The sequence below is a fragment of the Bufo bufo genome, chromosome 4 (genome assembly GCF_905171765.1).
Source record: "Bufo bufo chromosome 4, aBufBuf1.1, whole genome shotgun sequence".
Classification (NCBI taxonomy): Eukaryota; Metazoa; Chordata; class Amphibia; order Anura; family Bufonidae; genus Bufo; species Bufo bufo.
In genome coordinates this window covers 589,478,968-589,503,885 of record NC_053392.1, presented here as the reverse complement: position 1 = coordinate 589,503,885, position 24,918 = coordinate 589,478,968, and the positions used below count along the sequence as shown (strand labels likewise).

General features: G+C 41.3%; 1 protein-coding gene across 1 annotated transcript in view; it reads right to left on the bottom strand.

Moving 5' to 3' along the window:
• Positions 1–24,918, bottom strand: part of SPATA17 (spermatogenesis associated 17) — a 205,205-nt gene that overhangs the window by 96,290 nt on the left and 83,997 nt on the right. The window contains exon 6 of the mRNA XM_040427611.1: positions 5,052–5,175. Coding sequence (XP_040283545.1) covers positions 5,052–5,175 — 124 coding nt within the window. The remainder of the gene's footprint in view (positions 1–5,051; positions 5,176–24,918) is intronic.

Genomic DNA, 24,918 nt, shown 5'->3' with positions numbered 1-24,918 from the left:
CATTCACTGCTCTAATCGCTCTGCTAGCTATTTTGTGCTGCCAGCTCAGGGAGCGTGTCCTTTATCAGGAGGCATGTCCTTTCTGTTGTAGCTCTCTCCCTATCACCGCTCAGGAGGCAGCTGATGTGTGAGCAGGTTGGGAGATATAGATATTTATATAGATGCAGCCAGAAAAGCTGTGAGATTTCAGCTCTGAAGCCTGCAGAATTATGAATGCAGCTCTGAAGTAAAATACAAGATGTAACTCAGGATCAGCACAGAACATGTAATTACTGTGCACAATGACTCCACCAGCAGAATAGTGAATGAAGCTCTGGAGTATAATACAGGATGTAAGTCAGGATCAGTACAGGATAAGTAATGTGATGTATGTACACAGTTACTCCACCGGAAGAATAGTGAGTGCAGCTCTGGAGTATAATACAGGATGTAACTGAGGATCAGTACAGGATAAGTAATGTAATGTATGTACACAGTGACTCTGCCAGCAGAATAGCGAGTGCAGCTCTGGAGTATAATACAGGATGTAACTCAGGATCAGTACAGGATAAGTAATGTGATGTATGTACACAGTTACTCCACCGGCAGAATAGTGAGTGCAGCTCTGGAGTATAATACAGGATGTGACTCAGGATCAGTACAGGATAAGTAATGTATGTGCACAGTGACTGCACCAGCAGAATAGGGAGTGCAGCTCTGGAGTATAATACAGGATGTAACTGAGGATCAGTACAGGATAAGTAATGTAATGTATGTACACAGTGACTCCACCAGCAGAATAGTGAATGAAGCTCTGGAGTATAATACAGGATGTAACTCAGGATCAGTACAGGATAAGTAATGTGATGTATGTACACAGTTACTCCACCGGCAGAATAGTGAGCGCTGCTCTGGAGTATAATACAGGATGTAACTGAGGATCAGTACAGGATAAGTAATGTATGTGCACAGTGACTGCACCAGCAGAATAGGGAGTGCAGCTCTGGAGTATAATACAGGATGTAACTCAGGATCAGTACAGGATAAGTAATGTAATGTATGTGCACAGTGACTGCACCAGCAGAATAGTGAGTGAAGCTCTGGAGTATAATACAGGATGTAACTCAGGATCAGTACAGGATAAGTAATGTATGTACACAGTGACTCCACCAGCAGAACAGTGAGTGCAGCTCTGGAGTATAATACAGGATGGAACTCAGGATCAGTACAGGATAAGTAATGTATGTACACAGTTACTGCACCAGCAGAATAGTGAGTGCAGCTCTGGAGTATAATACAGGATGGAACTCAGGATCAGTACAGGATAAGTAATGTAATGTGTGTACACAGTGACTCTACCAGCAAAATAGTGAGTGCAGCTCTGGAGTATAATACAGGATATAACTCAGGATCAGTACAGGATAAGTAATGTAATGTGTGTACACAGTGACTCCACCAGCAGAACAGTGAGTGCAGCTCTGGGGTATAATACAGGATGGAACTCAGGATCAGTACAGGATAAGTAATGTATGTACACAGTGACTCCACCAGCAGAATAGTGAGTGCAGCTCTGGAGTATAATACAGGATGTAACTCTGGAACAACTTGCTGGAGTATCATATTATATAAGCAACTGTTATTTAGGCAATGTTCATACAACGCAGAGCTCTTTAGTGCATTTACAGTACTTATCAGATGTTAAACAGTGATTTTCTTGCAATATTTTTATGAATGTCATATTTATTTTAGGCATGAAGAACAAGCAAGTCAGTGGGGCAGAAGTGAAGCGTCGGAGGATGGCATCTGGCCCGCAGGCTGTCCTCATTTACCTGAACAATAGGACTTGTTAATTGGTTTGGTGGTGAAATGTCTTGGGATGTATAAAGCTGCAGTACAATGTCAGGTATATCATTCTCATTAAGTACGTATTGACAGCAGCACATTAGCATAATGAATTGTGTACACACCTTCACCAAACATATGCTACTACACAAGCAGTCACACTGTAGCAAGGTAGAATCCCTCACATGTAGCAGAGCTAAGTTTGTTTTTACGGTCCTATAGTATATAAAACCACAGGCAAAATGACAATCAGGCCGGCTACGTTCTGTATGGCTGCTAACTCGGCACTGCTGTACGTCACAGGCTCAGTTGTGAGGCAGCTACCAAACTCAACATGTTCAACTCATCTGCATCTGACAAACCTGGTACAGAGGTATCTGAAAAATGCAGCTCTGTTACAGGAGAAAACCTGGGGTTTGCTACACTGACAAACTCAGCTCTGCTACAGATGTAGCAGATCTAAAAGGAATTGTGATAAAACCGTTATATTGTAACAAAAGCCACTGAAAACCATTAAAAAATAAATAAGTTAAAACGTTTCCTGCCATTGTTTACGTAACATGTTAACTATTCCTTTTAGCTCTGCTACATCTGTATATCTGACAAGTTTAACCTAACTGCTTCTGACAAATTTCGTTCTGGTATATATGTCACACTGAGCTCAGTACACCGGAAAAGCTCCGGAAAAGCTGCTGCATGAGACCAACTCTGTACTCGCACAAGTTCAGATAAGTGGCATCTGCTGCGTGAGACCAACTCAGCCTTGCTGCATGTAAGGAATACACTCTAATACATCTGACAAACTCAGCTCTGTGACACCTGACATGATTTTGGGACTCAGCGCTGCTACATGAGACACTCAGTTTGCTTCATTTGCCAAATTCAGCACCCCTACACCTGACAAACTCAGTACCCCTACAGCTGACAAACTCAGCACCCCTACAGCTGACAAACTCAGCACTACTACAGCTGACAAACTCAGCACTACTACAGCTGACAAACTCAGCACTACTACAGCTGACAAACTCAGCACTACTACAGCTGACAAACTCAGCACTACTACAGCTGACAAACTCAGTACTACTACAGCTGACAAACTCAGCACTACTACAGCTGACAAACTCAGCACCCCTACAGCTGACAAACTCAGCACTACTACAGCTGACAAACTCAGCACTACTACAGCTGACAAACTCAGCACTACTACAGCTGACAAACTCAGCACTACTACAGCTGACAAACTCAGCACTACTACAGCTGACAAACTCAGCACTACTACAGCTGACAAACTCAGCACTACTACAGCTGACAAACTCAGCACCCCTACAGCTGACAAACTCAGTACCGCTACAGCTGACAAACTCAGCACTACTACAGCTGACAAACTCAGCACCACTACACCTGACAAACTCAGCACTACTACAGCTGACAAACTCAGCACCCCTACAGCTGACAAACTCAGTACCGCTACAGCTGACAAACTCAGCACTACTACAGCTGACAAACTCAGCACTACTACAGCTGACAAACTCAGCACTACTACAGCTGACAAACTCAGCACTACTACAGCTGACAAACTCAGCACTACTACAGCTGACAAACTCAGCACTACTACAGCTGACAAACTCAGTACCGCTACAGCTGACAAACTCAGTACCGCCACAGCTGACAAACTCAGCACTACTACATCTAACAAACTCAGCACTACTACAGCTGACAAACTCAGCACTACTACAGCTGACAAACTCAGCACTACTACACCTGACAAACTCAGCGCCACTACACCTGACAAACTCAGCACCACTACACCTGACAAACTCAGCGCCACTACACCTGACAAACTCAGCGCCACTACACCTGACAAACTCAGCACCACTACACCTGACAAACTCAGCACCACTACACCTGACAAACTCAGCACCCCTACACCTGACAAACTCAGCGCCACTACACCTGACAAACTCAGCACCACTACACCTGACAAACTCAGCACCACTACACCTGACAAACTCAGCACCACTACACCGGACAAACTCAGCGCTACTACACCTGACAAACTCAGCGCTACTACACCTGACAAACTCAGCACCACTACACCGGACAAACTCAGCGCTACTACACCTGACAAACTCAGCGCCACTACACCTGACAAACTCAGCACCACTACATCGGACAAACTCAGCACCACTACACCGGACAAACTCAGCGCTACTACACCTGACAAACTCAGCACCTCTACACCTGACAAACTCAGCACCACTACACCGGACAAACTCAGCGCCACTACACCTGACAAACTCAGCACCACTACACCTGACAAACTCAGCACCACTACACCTGACAAACTCAGCACCCCTACACCTGACAAACTCAGCGCCACTACACCTGACAAACTCAGCACCACTACACCTGACAAACTCAGCACCACTACACCTGACAAACTCAGCACCACTACACCGGACAAACTCAGCGCTACTACACCTGACAAACTCAGCGCTACTACACCTGACAAACTCAGCACCACTACACCGGACAAACTCAGCGCTACTACACCTGACAAACTCAGCGCCACTACACCTGACAAACTCAGCACCACTACATCGGACAAACTCAGCACCACTACACCGGACAAACTCAGCGCTACTACACCTGACAAACTCAGCACCTCTACACCTGACAAACTCAGCACCACTACACCGGACAAACTCAGCGCCACTACACCTGACAAACTCAGCACCACTACACCGGACAAACTCAGCACCACTACACCTGACAAACTCAGCACCACTACACCGGACAAACTCAGCACCACTACACCGGACAAACTCAGCACCACTACACCGGACAAACTCAGAGTTACTCTACCTGTCAAAATCAGCACTGCTACATCTGTCAAACTCAGCACCGCCACATCTGACAAACCCAGTTCTGCCACAACTGACAAACCCAGCTCTACTACACAAATCAGCTCTGCTACATCCGTAGATTCTCATCAAAATAAACAGCATGACAAGGAGCGGCGCTCTTGCTTTCTGGCAGTGGGAGATGAAAGTGCTGACGGGGGCTTTCCTCTGATGCAGTAACCAGGCCGCCTGCTATCTGCCCTCACACCAAGAAAACCACTTAATTGAAGTAGAAGTTGTGTTTTTGCGATATCTTTTCAAGTCGTCATGTCCTATTCAGCCGCCTCTTTTGTCTCTGTCAGTGCGGGAGTGGCGGTGTGCACCAACCTGCTCAGTGCTCAGGAGGTGATGCATCCGTCTAGCCCGCTGCTCCTTCACACGCTCCGCACTCTCCAAATCTTTCTTCCGTTTTTCTTTACTTCTCATTTCGGTGTATTCCTCCAATTCTTTCCTGCAGGACACAGGTTTAAAAAAAAGAATTATACTACTACAGATATACAGTATAAAATATCAGACTGCCGAGGCATCCGTATAACAGGACGTGTACAACACACTATAAAACACTCATGACCTATACTGTACAATGACATAACAATACATTCTATATCATCATACAAATAGTAATGGGAACATAAAATGATATAATAATAATAACAATATATCCATATGACACTACATGCATAACACACTATAAAATAATAATAATAATTACATAAAACATTCTATATCATTATAATAATAATAACTGTGATGCAAACATAAAATGATATAATAACAACATGCATAAAAGAATATGTAATAATACAAAAAATGCTAATGACATACTGTACACAATTATATAATACATACACAAAACATTAAATATAATACATAATAATAATATAAATGACATACAACTACATAATAACATGCACGAATGACATATTATATAATAATAAATAATAATATAATTAAAACAATGTATCTACGTATATATAAAACATACATGAAACATAGTAATACATAAAACATATAAAAGTATCAAATAATAATACACAAGAATAAAATAAAAGTATGTAATAATAATACATATTTACATTATCTAATAATAACAATAACACAAACAGCAGAAGATGCATCCATGTAGCAATACAATACATAAACTGTATTTCATAATACCTAATAATGAGATCTAATGCTATAATAATACATATAAAGAATAATAATAATAATGTGCGCTCAATCTAGCAAATTTGCCGGGATTTGGCCGGACAAACTAATGGGCGCGCTGCGGTGTTTGTCCGGCCACTTCCTGGCATTCTCCTGCCTGAGAACACAGCCGCATATTTGAAACTTACTTGTATTTCATTCATTTAAAGGGTTTATCCATCGTCCCCCCATGTGCCGACCCCTCACAGGTAATATACTTACCCTGCTCCCTGCGCCGCTCCTGGTCCCCAGGGAGAAGCAGCAGCGGCGGCGGTGCGGGGACCAGCGCAGGAGTATATTACTTGTGAGGAGCCCGGCACATGGGGGGCTGTTGGAGACGTTGGTTAAACCCTTTAAGGAAGACCTGTCCCCTCTTCTGACTTGTCTGTTTTAGTAACTACTTGCATTTAATAACAAGTCTGGAGCCTCTATTCTTCTGGCTCTAGGTCAGTGACGGCCAACCTGCGGCCCTCCAGCTGTTGCAAAACTACAACTCCCACTATGCCCTGCTGTAGGCTGATAGCTGTAGGCAGTCTCGGGATGCTGATAGCTGTAGTTTTGCAACAGCTGCAGAGCCTCAGGTTGGCCATACCTGCTCCATGTGGTACCATTCCTCTATTATTCCTGGTAGAAAGTAGTGAATGAATTACTAACAGTTTGCAATGAAGGTCCAGCTGGGTGTTACCAGTTGGGGGGGGGTGCATTATGACACTGGCAGCACTGATTGGATAATGCCAGACTGTGCAGATGCAAACACCCCCACCTGGTAACACTCATCTGGATCTTCATTGCAAACTGCTTGAAATTCTTAATAAGCCCCAGCGCTGGTGGTGGTGGTGGTGGCAACCAGCGTTATGAAGAGGTGCCGGCCTCTACATAACTTCGGCGGATCCACCGCCACTTCTAAAAGTAGACCATTTTCTATGCCCAAGACTTTCACACTTGCGGTAGCCTTTTCCGGCAGGGGGGAACAGCCTGCCAGATCCGTGCTACTGCAAGTCCACCGTGCCGCAGGAAGTCCGCTCCTGCCCCATTCACTATAATGGGGGCGGGCCGGAGGTCCGGCCGCAGCACTGCATCTATGCCGAGAGGCAGCCAGACACAATATACAGCACTCTGTGGTTTTTGTCCGGCCGCCTCTCGGCATGTTTTCCATGCTGCAGCCGGACCTCCGGCCCGCCCCCATTATAGTGAATGGGGGGTGGCGCGGTGGACTTGCGGCAGCACGGAATCGGCAGGCTGTTCCCCCGCCGGAACAGCCTACCGGAAAAGGCAACCGCAAGTGTGAAAGTAGCCTGAAACAGGAGCAGAGAATTATTACATAGGGAATGCAAGTAGTTACAGACATGTCAGGAGAGGTGGCAGCTCCTCTTTAAACCTCTGCTCTTTCTATGCTGAGGAGCCTAAAGGGAGGTCCTACTCAGTGGAGTGCCAAGGTGGGGTGTGTGTGGGAGGTGCGGTTCATCCCGGGTGACAGCTGTCAGGGGGGTGCCAGATGCAATGAGTGTCTCCATCAATAAAGATGGAAGCGCTCATTGCTGGAGATCCGTGGAGCTGCAGTCCTTTAAGCTCCCCGCGCCCCTTCTCTTCTCCAGGCTGTCTCCTCTCTGCGTCACCATTCAGCCCTGCAGGCACAGCTCTTCCCACACAGTGCTGTAGTGCAATCCATGTCTGCAGGAGAGTGCTGGAGGTGATCATCAGGAACGGGACAAGGTGAGTAGTTACTGTTTTTTCTTTATTTTTATCAACACTGAAGGTCACAGAGAGGGCATTACTACTGTGAAGGGGCATAACAACTGTTAAGAGGCACAGAGCGGGCCTATCTACTGTGGGGGGGGGGCACAGTGATGGCATAACTACTCTAAAGGGGGAACAGAGAGGGCATTACTACTGTGAAGGGGCATAACAACTGTTAAGAGGCACAGAGCGGGCCTATCTACTGTGGGGGGGGGGGGCACAGTGATGGCATAACTACTCTAAAGGGGGAACAGAGAGGACATAACTACTGTGAAGGGGTACAATGAGGGCATAGCTAATGTGAGGGGCACAGAGAGGGCATAACTACTGTAAGGGGGCACAATAACAGCATAACTACCCTGAAGGGGACACAGACAGGTTATAACTACTGTGAGGGGGGCACAATGAACGGATAACTACTGTGAGTTGGCACAACTTGTGTGAGGGGGACAATGTGGGCATAACTACTGTGAATGAGGGCATAATTACTGTCAGGGGAGCAGAGTATGGGCATAACTACCATGAGGGTTCACAATGTGGGCATAGCTACTACGAAGGGGGCCCAAAAAAGGGATAACACAATGTGGGCATAACTAATGTGAAGGGGGCACAATGAATGGATAACTGCTGTGAGTGGGGCACAATGTGGGCATAACTACTGCGAAGGTGGATTGCAGGCGTTTATGTGCGGACCTTATAAAAGGAATCCATGCCAAAACCCACATTGAAAAAACTCAGTGAGAACTCAGCCTTAAGGCTACATGCACACGAACGTGGTTTGGTTCCGCCTCCGAGCCGCATTTTCTTCAATGGGGCAGCAGAAGATGTGATGTCCGCATCCGTTGCTCCGTTCCGTAGCCCAGCAAAAAAAAATAGAACATGTCCAATTCTTGTCCTTTTTGCAGACAAGGACAGGCAATGTATCCGCATACATACGTACGTCATCCGTTTTTTTTGCGGATCCGCAGTTTGTGGACCGCAAAACACATACGGTCGTGTGCATCTACCCTTAGAGGGTAGTATATATAGTGAGCTGCATCAGTACAGTGGAGCTATTTTACCTATTTTGGAGGTGGAGTAAGGCATTTGGAGCAAAATTTATGATTTATTTGCACATTGCCCCTGGGGATGTACACGCTGACTGAACCTCTGTAATAAACTCAAAAATCCATAGGTATTTTGTGAGACATTTAACAAAAGGCTTCAAACCAAGCAAAACGACCAAAAAAGTTGCAAACTGATACATTGCCCCGGCTTAGGCGACTTTCACACTAGCGTTAATGTTTTCCGGTATTGAGATCCGTCATAGGGTCTCAATACCGGATAAAAAACGCTTCCGTTTTGTCCCCATTCATTGTCAACGGGGACTGAACAGAATGGAATGCACCAGAATGCACCGGAGAGCAAACCGCAGCAATCCTGGGATGCGGCGCAAAACGGATCCGGCATGACCCACAATGCAAGTCAATGGGGACGGATCAGTTTTCTCTGACACAATAGAAAACTGATCCGTCCCCCGTTGACTTTCAATGGAGTTCATGACGGATCCGTCTTGGCTATGTTAAAGATAATACAACCGGATCCGTTCATAACGGAGGCAGACGGTTGTATTATCAGTAACGGAAGCGTTTTTGCTGAACCCTGCCGGATCCAACAAAAACTCTAGTGTGAAAGTAGCCTTACACGGGCTGTGTAGACCTGCTCCAGATTTATCACAGGGGCTCAGGTTGGATGATAGATCTTGTACAGGGAGAGACTTCTTTCTCCGACCCTAGACCAACTATTGGTTGGCTTAGTCTGAGATGGATTTTTACGCCAGAACAGTGGCGCAATTTTGGCATAAAACAGCACATCCCAAAAATTCTAGCTGCACAAAATTTTGCCAATTTGCACCACTTTTTGGTGTCTCCATAACTCCAATTCCCTTGTATTGGACTACAGCAAAAGCACAGCACAGCCTGCCCCACCGTTCTAGTAGTTTCGACAATCTCTGGCCATCACATCCAAGTGGGACAGGGTTCGTGCTTACATACTAGAAATAGGCCGGATCCCAGAGGTGGAACCTGCATCTATCCCAGAGGTGGAACCTGCATCTATCCTGTGACTTTGCCATAAATGTTTGAGCTGGGACAACCCCTTTAGGCTGGTTGTACACAAGGAATTTTAGACACCTGTTTTCGTTCATGGTTGGTCTGTGAAGGTTCTCATTTTGGAAGACTGAACTCAGAACAACCAATCACCTACAGCTCTCTGCCATCATCTTAGGTCTATATTACAAGACCACCTTTGCCGTAGTGTCCAGGGACAGTCCAAGGAAGGTCAAACTGGGAGACCTCTATGCTTTGGTGCCCGTTTGCCATTGTCGGAAGGTTCCTGCATCACGCATCCTGCTTGATCCCACTCATGGGAGAAAAGGGCTGACTGTACTTTGAAAAGGAACATGGGAGGAGGTCCAATGAGAGGTTCTCTGGAACTTAGGTCAGGTCATCAATGTTTGATGGGTGGTGGTCCGATCTTTGGAAGGGGCTGTAACTCTCTTAAAAAGTGCCACGTCGCTCCATTGTTTGGAGAGGCACAGCTTCCAAGCGAATGGAACAAGCTTTGGTACCGCTCATTGTTGGTGAAAGCAATGGAGGGGATGTGGTGCTAACATCGAGGCTCCTTCATTTTTCGGGCTGGAGGTCCTAATACGGAACCTGACAGAACGACATCATCCCATGTTCTATGGGATGCTGAAAAGAAAGAGCTGGACCATATGGAGCTCTGTGGAGCACCATGGAATGACACATGGAGAGCCTGCAGCCACATAGTATGGTGCCATAGGGTGGTTCTTGTGCCTCCATGTGCTGTAATAACCTAATAATAACTGAATAGTAACAATAATAACGATAATACAAACGTCTGGAAACATCTCCTTGCAAAGCACAAAGAAAACCAATGAAGTTTTCCAGACAACACAGAATTTGCTATGGGGCAGAATGGGCAGAAGAGCTCGGGTCAATTAACATCCCTCAGATTTGTTCCTCAGAAACAGCTAGTCTAATTAACCTTTGCTTGAAACACTGGAACCTCGCCTATTGATGCGTATAGATTTAATTAAGTGTTAATACCCGATGGCCAGGTCTTTACCATGAGTTACGGACTGCGGGTGTACAGTAGTTACTCGCCCTAAGCCAAGAAGAGATTTCACTGAATTATTTGCCCTTCAGAGAGATTACTTGTGTTCCCGCTTTCCAAAGAGTGTGTTTAATGCTGTCACCTTCTGCGGGATTTACGACCACACAGATCTGGATCTGAGGGCTCCCGAAAAAAACAGGAAGGATTTTATCTCAATTACAGATCTATGACAGAACAAAGGAAACATAACTTGGTCTAATCTATAGATATAAACTGTGTGAAGGGTAAGGGCTTCATCTGACAGATCACATGGTGACTGGTGCAGGGCCACCCGCTGGGACCCTCACCATCCAGAGAATCAAGGGGCTGTCAGACTGCTTTAGCAATGGGTCCCCAATTGCATGAGACTCGGCTGCAGTTCTCCGCACATCGGGAGGCTGGGAGTAACACTGTAGAGAGAAAACTTAAAGGGGATCTCTGGCTACAGATAGTAATGACCTATTCTCAGGATAGGTCAACAATATAAGGTTGGTAGGTGGGGGGGCACTGGGAGCTATACAGTGTATAGAGCTCCATACACTGTCTAGTGGCCATGTGGGGTACTGCGGCTCACCTTCGAATCAAGTGGATGGCTGGTGAGCTCCATTTTATCTATCTATCTATCTATCTATCTATCTATCTATCTATCTATCATCTCATTTCTATCTATACCTATCAGAGATAGCTAGCTAATATATCAATAGATCAATAAAAATAGGATAGATAGATGGAAAGATATGAGATAGAAGTATAGATAGATATTACATAGATGGAAAGATAGATAGATAGATAGATAGATAATAGATAATAGATGGATAGATAATAGATAGATAGATAGATAGATAGATGATAGATAGATAGATAGATGATTGATAGATAGATAGATAATAGATAGATAGATGGATAGATAATAGATAGATAGATAATAGATAATAGATTGATAGATAATAGATAATATATAGATAGATAATAGATAATATATAGATAGATAGATAGATAATAGATGGATAGATAGATAGATAGATAATAGATAGATAGATAGATGGATAGATAGATAGATAGATAGATAGATAGATGGATAGATAATAGATAGATAGATAGATAGATAGATAATAGATAGATAGATAGATAATAGATGGATAGATAATAGATAATAGATGGATAGATAATAGATATGAGATAGATAGATAATAGATAGATAGATAATAGATGGATAGATAATAGATAGATAGATAATAGATAATAGATGGATAGATAATAGATAGATAGATAGATAATAGATAGATAGATAATAGATGGATAGATAATAGATAGATAGATAGATAGATAGATATGAGATAGATAGATAATAGATAGATAGATAATAGATGGATAGATAATAGATAGATAGATAGATAGATAGATAGATAGATAGATAGATAGATAGATAATAGATGGATAGATAATAGATAGATAGATAGATAGATGGATAGATAATAGATAGATAGATAGATAGATAGATAGATAATAGATAGATAGATAGATAATAGATGGATAGATAATAGATAATAGATGGATAGATAATAGATATGAGATAGATAGATAATAGATAGATAGATAATAGATGGATAGATAATAGATAGATAGATAATAGATAATAGATGGATAGATAATAGATAGATAGATAGATAATAGATAGATAGATAATAGATGGATAGATAATAGATAGATAGATAGATAGATAGATAGATAGATAGATATGAGATAGATAGATAATAGATAGATAGATAATAGATGGATAGATAATAGATAGATAGAACACCATCACGTCGTTACTCTGATAGTCTAGCATGAAAAGCTTGTAATGTGCATTGATTGGTCGGCGCTCCGCCACATGACTAGTATATGTCGAGCATTGATTGGTCATTGATCTGGACATATAACTGGCTTGTAGTCTGTCGAGATTGGTAAAGGTTTATAGATGTTTACAACCGAGGTGAGAACTCTTCTACAGGTTTGTGTACACAGCTCTCATGCAAACCTAGATCGTATCATATCCTCCCTCCATAATCATATCTTCCAGGGGTCAGGGGTCTCCAGGAGTGAGGGTGAGGACGGAGCAGGCGCACGGTTTATTTCCAGTAGACATCATAGAGGGGATCCCCTGCTTGAGACCCCTCAGTAAGCCAATCTGTAAGAAGGAGTGGGTGTTGTAACACCAGATTTACTGAAGAGGGAGCTGCAGGGGAAACACGCGGCCGGCCGTGACATCTCTCGGCAAAGGTTGGCTGTTTGTTCATGATGACTTCTTTCTGAAAAAAACAGCTCCTTTTAAATGAGAGGGGTTGTCTGGGACTGAAATCCTGATCACCGATCCTCAGGACAGGTCATCAATATCAGATTGATGGGGGTCCGAATCCTGTGACTCTCCCCCTCCTCCCACAGCCAATCCGAAGGGACATATGAACACCATTCTGAGCTCAGCCACAGACACAGCAATTAGGACTGAGAAGATATACTTTGTTAGGCCTCTTGCACACGAATGTACTTTCCGTGTACGTTCCGTTTTTTTTTTTGGCGTACCATATACGGAACCATTCATTTCAATTGGACCGCAAAAAAAATAATAAAAAAAAATGGAAGTTACTCCGTGTGCATTCCGTTTCCGTATTTCCGTTACATTACAGACAAGGATATTAGGGACCAGCTGTTCCATTCCGCAAAATACCGAATGCACACGAACGTCAGCCGTATTTTTGGCGGGTCCGTTTTTTGTGGACCACAAAATACATACGGTCGTGTGCAAGAGGACTTAGGTTGAGCAAATTACTTGATAGAAAGTCAGGTTTTATCATTAGGTACAAGATAGGGGTAGTTAGTGCACTGCGTCTGTTCACATACATACAGACTCTGCTGCGCTGCACATCAGTTTTTAAAGAGACAGTACTCATTTTATGTGCAGAAGCCAGCTAGCAGCCAATTTAATAAAAAAAAATAATAATAATCTACTGGCTGACGATATTTTAGCATCATAGCTGTGCAATTGTGCCATTTTTCACCAAAAACCTGTTGCAAAGCTTCTGCAGTTAAAAAGTGTACAATAAGCGTATTCTCTAGTGTCATCGGCTATCGCAGATGTTGCAAAATTACGCCTTTTCCCCCCAAAAAAGAGATAATTTTAGGAATATTTTTAAACGTTAAAAAGCATAAAAAAGACAATGCAGCGTGTCATTAAATACGCCGTTTGTTAACACCGTCAACCATGCGTTTACCAATAGCTATATATGTCAGTGTCAATGCTGGTTTCTGCATTACCCTTAGGATACAGGAGGTTATTTCGTTTTTGCGTTTTCATTTTTCTTCCCTATCTTCCGTGAGCCATAACTTTTTTACTTTTTCCGTTCACATAGCTGGATACTTTTAGCGGGACAAGTTAATACCATTTAATATGGCAAATAATGTAGTGGGAAGAGGGAAAAAAATTCCAAATGTGGTGGAAATGAAAAAAAAAACGCAATTCCTCCACCATTTTACGGGTTGTGTCCCACGGCGTTCCCTTTGTGGCAAAAGTGACCTGTGCCCTTCATTCTCTGGGTCAGTACGATTACAACGATACCACATATGTATAAGTTTTTTTTATATCTAAATAGTGATTTACTGCCTGAAAAGGAACACATAAAAAATATTTCATTTGATTTAATTACTTAAAAAATGTGGCATACCACCAAAAGAGGCTTAAATCAGGCCACGTGCAGGAGGGTGGCTATTGTGTCTTTAATTATATATATAAAAAAGTCCCCTTCTGTCACACAAAAATACTGTTATCCAATATGGAGATATGTGGGGATAAATGTTATCATTCGTATTTTGTATAAATCGATACTATGTATCACCACATACTATGTCTCTCTCCATCTGCAACATGGGTAACAAGTAGAAGCTATCCTGGGAAACTTTTTGAAAAATGGTGAGTGCTATTATTTTTGCACCAGCACCTCTAACCACAAATCCCAAACACTCCTAAGGCCTCTTGCACACGACCGTATGGCTTTTTCAGTGTTTTGCGCAACGCCTGCGCCTGCCGAGGAAAGCGGGACATTGGCCATCAGAGTAAAGCCTGTGATGTCACGTTCATCGGTCACATAGCCTTTGCACAGCTCAGTCCCATTGACACGACCGTATGGCTTTTTCAGTGTTTTGCGGTCCGTTTTAAACAGATCCGTTTTTTTTGTTTCAGTAGTGTTACCTTTTTCCATTCCGCTTCCGTACCGCCGTTCAGTTTTTCCATTTGGTTTTCTTTTTTTGCGGATTGTAAATGCATGGCATATACAAAAACATAGAAAAATTGGGTTGGGCATAACATTTTCAATAGATGGTTGCATATCACAGATACGGACCCATTCACTTTAATGAGTCCGTGAATCCGGAGATGTGGAATGTTGCGGAATGGAAGCACGGAACCGAACCCTACGGAAGCACTACGGAGTGCTTACGTGGGTTTTCGTCCCGTACTTCCTTTCCGCAAAAAGATAGAACATGTCCTATCTTTTTGCGGAACGTGCGGATCGCGGATCTATTAAAGTGAATGGGTCCGCGATCCGCTGCCCCACGGTGGGTGTTCGTGCATTGCGGCCCGGGGCGCACACGTTCGTGTGCAAGAGGCCTAAGTGACACTCTTTTACTTGTACTTAAACCCTTGTGAATATATTGCGTCTGCTGAGACTGACGTAAACGAGAAAGCAATAAGAGGTCAGGGCAGGCAGTGAAGAATCAAAGTCCTGAAACAGGAAAGGTTTACACATGGGCTGACAAGTACTCTGTCACTAGGACTAGCAAACACGAGAATACCCAAGGCTCAGGCAAGGAGGGGGGACAACCAGCCCAGCTAAATAGGAAGGCTGATCTTAGTCAGCAGCTGGACGGAGAGCAGGAGGGAAGGATTAACTCTAGCAGCCCAGAAGAGAAGTTCACTGTACACTAATCCCAGTACACACAGGGAGAGTTTAGCAATGCCTGCGCCTGCCGAGGACAGTGGCCGTCAGAGTGAGGCCTCTTTCACACAGGCCTCACGTTTTGGCTCAGGATGCGTCCCGGGTGCATTGCGGCAAACCTGCGCGAGTAGTTACGCAATTTCAGTCAGTTTTGACTACGATTGCGTTCCCTTGTTTAGTTTTTATCGCGCAGGTGCAATGTGTTTTGCACGCGCGTGATAAAAAACTGAATGTGGTACCCAGACCCGAACGTCTTCATTGAAGTTCAGGTTTGGGTTCAAGGTTGTGTAGATGCAATTATTTTCCCTTATAACATGGTTATAAGGGAAAATAATAGCATTCTTAATACAGCATGCATAGTACAATAGGGCTGGAGGGGTTAAAAAAATAAATAAAAATAATATAACTCACTTCATCCACTTGTTCGCACAGCCCGGCTTCTCTTCTTTCTTCTTTCTTCAGGACCTGGGTAAAGGACCTTTGATGACATCACTGTGCTCATCACATGGTCCATCACATGATCCATCACCATGATGATGGATCATGTGACGGACCATGTGATGAGCGCAGTGACGTCACCACAGGTCCTTTTCCTGTGCACAGCAAAGATGAAGACAGAAGAGAAGCCGGGCTGCGCGAACAAGTGGATTAAGGTGAGTTAAAAATCATTATTATTTTTTTAACCCCTCCAGCCCTATTGTACTATGCATTCTGTATTAAGAATGCTATTATTTTCCCTTATAACATCATAATAATGATCGGGTCTCCAACCCGATCGTCTCCTAGCAACCGTGCATGAAAATTGCACCGCATCCACACTTGCTTGCGGATGCTTGCGATTTTCACGCAGCCCCATTCACTTCTATGGGGCCTGCGTTGCGTGGAAAACGCACAAAGAGGAGCATGCTGCGATTTTCACGCAACGCACAAGTGATGCGTGAAAATCACCGCTCATGTGAACAGCCCCATAGAAATGAATGGGTCCGGATTCAGTGCAGGTGCAATGCGTTCACCTCATGCATTGCACCCGCGCGGAAAACTCGCCCGTGTGAAAGGGGCCTAAAGCCTGTGATGTCACGTTCATCGGTCACTTGGCCTTTGCACAGCTCAGTCCCATTGAAGTGAAAGGAACTGAGCTGCAATACCAAGCACATCCACTGTGCAATGGACGACGCTGTGCTTTGGATCCTATGAAGAAGCAGCAGCTCTGGTCTGAGCACTGTTCTGATCGGGGGTGTCAGGAGTCGGACCTCCACTGTTCTAATATCCTGAGGATAGGTCACAAATATTTAATTCCTGGAAAACCCCTTTAATTATTCTGCTATATCAAATAGATCCTATTTGCAGATTAAGGCCTCATGCACACGACCGTATTTTGTTTCCGTGTCCGATCCGTTTTTTTTTGCGGATAGGATGCGGACCCATTCATTTCAATGTGCATCAGTATGTCCGTTCCGTTGCTCCGCAAAAAAAATAGTGCATGTCCTATTTTTTTCTAGTTTGCAGACAAGGATAGGCATTATTACAATGGATCTGCGAAAAAAAAAAAAAAAAAAAACGGATGCCATTCGGAACGTCATCCATTTTTTTTGCGGATCCGCAATTTGCGGACCGCAAAACACATACGGTCGTGTGCATGTAGCCTAAGTGTTTCTTATGGAAAACTGATCGTGGGCTGATTAGGAAATATAATTCTGAAGTCTTTTTCCCTGTATTGATAGAAGCTCGAAATAGATTTTCCAAAATACTCAGTGCAACCTACACCGCCTGTGCCCTGAGCGCATTATAATTGTCCTATTAGATGTCAATGTATAAATATCGGCCAGATATGGAAGAGGGCGACACTCCTCTTATATTTAGCATGGCGGAGGTGCAGCGACGAGCGAGGCTGGCAGGCTGGTACTGCGACCTCCCTGACCTGCGCTTCAAGGAGGTTATTAATCGCCAAGTTAACAGGTAAAGCCAAACAAATTTATTTCCCCTGAAAGGATCTCTATCTGTGTCTGAAAATTTGTGCTGCACCAAACAAACCTCATTAGCTGTGTCCACTCTTTGACAAAGGACCAAGGGAATGGCGAGACTGATGACCTTCCCTGGTCCTTAGGTAAGGGATTTTAGAGGTCGACATGTATTAGATGAGGCAGAAAACTTTACCAACTGAAGGAGCTAAATATTACAGTGATACGTGGAAATTAGTGCAAATATAGGGAGCAGTATAGTAGTTATATTCCTGTACATAGGAGGCAGTATTATATTAGTTATATTCCTGTACATTGGAGCAGTATTATAGTAGTTATATTCCTGTACATAGGAGCAGTATTATAGTAGTTATTTTCTTGTACATAGGAGGCAGTATTATAGTAGTTATATTCTTGTACATAGGAGCAGTATTATAGTAGTTATATTCCTGTACATTGGAGCAGTATTATAGTAGTTATATTCTTGTACATAGGAGCAGTATTATAGTAGTTATATTCCTGTACATAGGAGCAGTATTATAGTAGTTATATTCCTGTACATAGGAGGCAGTATTATATTAGTTATATTCCTGTACATTGGAGCAGTATTATAGTAGTTATATTCCTGTACATAGGAGCAGTATTATAGTAGTTATTTTCTTGTACATAGGAGGCAGTATTATAGTAGTTAGATTCTTGTACATAGGAGCAGTATTATAGTAGTTATATTCCTGTACATTGGAGCAGTATTATAGTAGTTATATTCCTGTACATAGGAGCAGTATTATAGTAGTTATTTTCTTGTACATAGGAGGCAGTATTATAGTAGTTATATTCTTGTACATAGGAGCAGTATTATAGTAGTTATATTCCTGTACATTGGAGCAGTATTATAGTAGTTATATTCTTGTACATAGGAGCAGTATTATAGTAGTTATATTCCTGTACATAGGAGCAGTATTATAGTAGTTATATTCCTGTACATAGGAGGCAGTATTATATTAGTTATATTCCTGTACATTGGAGCAGTATTATAGTAGTTATATTCCTGTACATAGGAGCAGTATTATAGTAGTTATTTTCTTGTACATAGGAGGCAGTATTATAGTAGTTAGATTCTTGTACATAGGAGCAGTATTATAGTAGTTATATTCCTGTACATTGGAGCAGTATTATAGTAGTTATATTCTTGTACATAGGAGGCAGTATTATAGTAGTTATATTCTTGTACATAGGAGCAGTATTATAGTAGTTATATTCCTGTACATAGGAGCAGTATTATAGTAGTTATATTCTTGTACATAGGAGGCAGTATTATAGTAGTTATATTCTTGTACATTGGAGCAGTATTATAGTAGTTATATTCTTGTACATAGGAGCAGTATTATAGTAGTTATATTCCTGTACATAGGAGCAGTATTATAGTAGTTATATTCTTGTACATAGGAGGCAGTATTATAGTAGTTATATTCTTGTACATAGGAGCAGTATTACAGTAGTTATATTCTTGCACATAGGAGCAGTATTATAGTAGTTATATTCTTGTACATAGGAGCAGTATTATAGTAGTTATATTCCTGTACATAGGAGCAGTATTATAGTAGTTATATTCTTGTACATAGGAACAGTATTATAGTAGTTATATTCTTGTACATAGGAGGCAGTATTATAGTAGTTATATTCTTGTACATAGGAGCAGTATTATAGTAGTTATATTCCCGTACGTAGCAGCAGTATTATAGTAGTTATATTCTTGCACATAGGAGCAGTATTATAGTAGTTATATTCTTGTACATAGGAGCAGTATTATAGTAGTTATATTCTTGTACATAGGGGTAGTTTTATAGTAGATATATTCTTGTACATACGTGCAGTATTATAGTAGTTATATTCTTGTACATAGGAGCAGTATTATAGTAGCTATATTCTTGTACATAGGAACAGTATTATAGTAGTTATATTCTTGTACATAGTAGGCAGTATTATAGTAGTTAAATTCTTGTACATAGGAGTAGTATTATAGTAGTTATATTCTTGTATATAGGAGCAGTATTATAGTAGTTATATTCATGTACATAGGAGCAGTATTATAGTAGGTATATTCTTGTACATAGTAGGCAGTATTATAGTAGTTAAATTCTTGTACATAGGAGCAGTATTATAGTAGTTATATTCTTGTACATAGGAGGCAGTATTATAGTAGTTTAATTCTTGTACATAGGAGCAGTATTATAGTAGTTAAATTCTTGTACATAGGAGCAGTATTATAGTAGTTATATTCTTGTACATATGAGGCAGTAATATAGTAGTGATATTCTTGTACATAGGAGCAGTATTATAGTAGTTATATTCTTGTACATAGGAGCAGTATTATAGTAGTTATATTCTTGTACATAGGAGCAGTATTATAGTAGTTGTATTCCTGTACATAGGAGCAGTATTATAGTAGTTATATTCTTATACATAGGAGCAGTATTATAGTAGTTATATTCTTGTACATAGGAGCAGTATTATAGTAGTTATATTCTTGTACATAGGAGTAGTATTATAGTAGTTATATTCTTGTACATAGGAGCACTATCATAGTAGTTATATTCTTGTACATAGGAGCAGTATTATAGTAGTTAAATTCTTGTACATAGGAGGCAGTATTATAGTAGTTATATTCATGTACATAGGAGCAGCATTATAGTAGTTATATTCTTGTACATAGAAGGCAGTATTATAGTAGTTATATTCTTGTACATAGTAGGCAGTATTATAGTAGTTAAATTCTTGTACATAGGAGCAGTATTATAGTAGTTATATTCATGTACATAGGAGCAGTATTATAGTAGTTATATTCTTGTACATAGAAGGCAGTATTATAGTAGTTATATTCTTGTACATAGGAGCAGTATTATAGTAGTTATATTCTTGTACATAGGAGCAGTATTATAGTAGTTATATTCTTGTACATAGTAGGCAGTATTATAGTAGTGATATTCTTGTACATAGTAGGCAGTATTATAGTACAGGGAGTGCAGAATTATTAGGCAAGTTGTATTTTTGAGGATTAATTTTATTATTGAACAACAACCATGTTCTCAATGAACCCAAAAAACTCATTAATATCAAAGCTGAATATTTTTGGAAGTAGTTTTTAGTTTTAGCTATTTTAGGGGGATATCTGTGTGTGCAGGTGACTATTACTGTGCATAATTATTAGGCAACTTAACAAAAAACAAATATATACCCATTTCAATTATTTATTTTTACCAGTGAAACCAATATAACATCTCAACATTCACAAATATACATTTCTGACATTCAAAAACAAAACAAAAACAAATCAGTGACACTCTTTGCAAGGACACTCAAAAGCCTGCCATCCATGGATTCTGTCAGTGTTTTGATCTGTTCACCATCAACATTGCGTGCAGCAGCAACCACAGCCTCCCAGACACTGTTCAGAGAGGTGTACTGTTTTCCCTCCTTGTAAATCTCACATTTGATGATGGACCACAGGTTCTCAATGGGGTTCAGATCAGGTGAACAAGGAGGCCATGTCATTAGATTTTCTTCTTTTATACCCTTTCTTGCCAGCCACGCTGTGGAGTACTTGGACGCGTGTGATGGAGCATTGTCCTGCATGAAAATCATGTTTTTTTTGAAGGATGCAGACTTCTTCCTGTACCACTGCTTGAAGAAGGTGTCTTCCAGAAACTGGCAGTAGGACTGGGAGTTGAGCTTGACTCCATCCTCAACCCGAAAAGGCCCCACAAGCTCATCTTTGATGATACCAGCCCAAACCAGTACTCCACCTCCACCTTGCTGGCGTCTGAGTCGGACTGGAGCTCTCTGCCCTTTACCAATCCAGCCACGGGCCCATCCATCTGGCCCATCAAGACTCACTCTCATTTCATCAGTCCATAAAACCTTAGAAAAATCAGTCTTGAGATATTTCTTGGCCCAGTCTTGACGTTTCAGCTTGTGTGTCTTGTTCAGTGGTGGTCGTCTTTCAGCCTTTCTTACCTTGGCCATGTCTCTGAGTATTGCACACCTTGTGCTTTTGGGCACTCCAGTGATGTTGCAGCTCTGAAATATGGCCAAACTGGTGGCAAGTGGCATCTTGGCAGCTGCACGCTTGACTTTTCTCAGTTCATGGGCACTTATTTTGCGCCTTGGTTTTTCCACACGCTTCTTGCGACCCTGTTGACTATTTTGAATGAAACGCTTGATTGTTCGATGATCACGCTTCAGAAGCTTTGCAATTTTAAGAGTGCTGCATCCCTCTGCAAGATATCTCACTATTTTTGACTTTTCTGAGCCTGTCAAGTCCTTCTTTTGACCCATTTTGCCAAAGGAAAGGAAGTTGCCTAATAATTATGCACACCTGATATAGGGTGTTGATGTCATTAGACCACACCCCTTCTCATTACAGAGATGCACATCACCTAATATGCTTAATTGGTAGTAGGCTTTCGAGCCTATACAGCTTGGAGTAAGACAACATGCATAAAGAGGATGATGTGGTCAAAATACTCATTTGCCTAATAATTCTGTACAGGGTGTAGTTATATTCTTGTACATAGGAGCAGTATTATAGTAGTTATATTCCTGTACATAGGAGCAGTATTATAGTAGTTATATTCCTGTACATAGGAGCAGTATTATAGTAGTTATATTCTTGTACATAGGGGCATTATTATAGTAGTTATATTCTTGTACATAGGAGCAGTATTATAGTAGTTATATTCTTGTACATAGGGGCATTATTATAGTAGTTATATTCTTGTACATAGGAGCAGTATTATAGTAGTTATATTCTTGTACATAGGAGGTAGTATTATAGTAGTTATATTCTTGTACATAGGAGCAGTATTATAGTAGTTATATTCTTGTACATAGGAGGCAGTATTATAGTAGTTATATTCTTGTACATAGGAGCAGTATTATAGTAGTTATATTCTTGTACATAGGAGCAGTATTATAGTAGTTATATTCTTGTACATAGGAGGCAGTATTATAGTAGTTATATTCTTGTACATAGGAGCAGTATTATAGTAGTTATATTCTTGTACATAGGAGGCAGTATTATAGTAGTTATATTCTTGTACATAGGAGGTAGTATTATGGTAGTTATATTCTTGTACATAGGAGCAGTATTATAGTAGTTATATTCATGTACATAGGAGCAGTATTATAGTAGTTATGCGGATTTGCTCTAGGTTTAGCGCCACTGAACAGAGCAAAACCACAAACAGGCTCCTGTTGCTGGTTTGCAAGAGGCAGCTAACTTAATCTTGCAAAGGATGTACCTGTACATTTTTTGCGTGGTCCTGAAAACCATGCTGCAAAAACCCTTGGGTTGATGAACTGCACTGCAATGGGAGGGGGTTTCAGCGCAGAGTTGGTCTGGTTTTCGGCACTGAATCCACGCAGAAATCCGCACTGAAAATCCTGCGTGTACTGTGAACCTATCCTTATAGTTGTTATATCCTTGCATATAGGGGCAATATTGTAGCAGTAGATATTTTATTATGTTACTATACAAAGTATCAATCAACTTTGCTTCCAAAATATTTAAATAGATATAGATAGACAAAAAAGCTTTATGTGATATTCTAAAAAATCCAATAGCACAAATCCTGAAAAGGAAAAACATCAACAAGAAAAAAAAAAAAAAAGGACATTGATGGGAATGTAATGACACTTCACTATGGGACCCTCACTCATCTGACTTTGTAGAAGTCATTATTTAGATTAATTGCTGGGGGATCTGGGCCATGATCTGCAGATAGGGCAGAGGTCATTGCTGTCCAACCTCTCTCAAGACGTGGTCCATATAAATCTTTCATATCCTCATGCTGCTCATCAGACTGTATTAATTGGACAACGCCAGTGTGTTCCCAGAGCCTGGAGATGGCACCAACCCTTTAACGAGCTCATTGTTTCTCCATATACTTTCTTCAAGTGAAACCATTACATGAAGCAGCTACAAGTGTTGAGGACACACGGTATAAAATGTTCCCTATTGTAAAATGAAGATGAAATCTCACTTCTCATTGTAGGAAGAGGAACATTTCCAGACAGAACTGCTTTGAACATATATTCTGTACTAAACATCAAATGGATATATTTTATGTAGTTTTTTGGAACATTTGCGACAACTACCAGCATTGCCTGGCCTATAAGACACCATACACCAGCAATTCTACTCTCCTCAAGGAGAAACAGTACCAGCCGAGCCCTATCATCCTACAATACATATGTCTTTAAGTTGCCCAAACCCATTACATACCTGTGAGCACAACAGTCCCTTAACCAACATCTTCTGTCTATCCACTCCATACACGTTATAACGGGCAGTGGGTGTGGAACCACCATGCCAACTAACCGTTTTGGCTTTGGACTATTCCTAAGGATGTTATCCTTGCAGTCCCCTGGTTTTCACGCTTTGTTCCTGTTAAGTGAAATATTATTTATTGATAATACCAATAATTAATATTCATAAATAGGCGTGAGTCGTCTAGTGATGACTCCGCCTATTTATACCTTAACTCCTTAAGGACACAGCCTTATTTCACCTTAAGGACTTGGCCATTTTGTGCAAATCTGACCAGTGTCACTTTAAGTGGTGATAACTTTAAAACGCTTTGACTTATCCAGGCCATTCTGAGATTGTTTTTTCATCACATATTGTACTTCATGACACTGGTAAAATGAAGTAAAAAAAAATATTTTTTATTTATAAACAAATACCAAATTTACCAAACATTTGTAAAAAATGGCAAATTTCCAAGTTTCAATTTCTCTACTTCTATAATACATAGTAATACCTCCAAAAATGATTACTTTACATTCCCCATATGTCTACTTCATGTTTGGATCATTTTGGAAATTATATTTTATTTTTTGGGGATGTTACAAGGCTTAGAAGTTTAGAAGCAAATCTTGAATTTTTTTCATAAATCTTCAAAAACCCAATTTTTAGGGACCAGTTCAGGTCTGAAGTCACTTTGTTAGGCTTATATAATAGAAACCACCCAGAAATTACCACATTCTAGAAACTACACCCCTCAAGGTATTCAAAACTGATCTTACAAATGTCGTTAACCAGTTTTGGATACCTTGAGGGGTGTAGTTTCTTAGATGGGGTCGCTTTTATGGAGTTTTTACTCTAGGGGTGCATCAAGGGGGCTT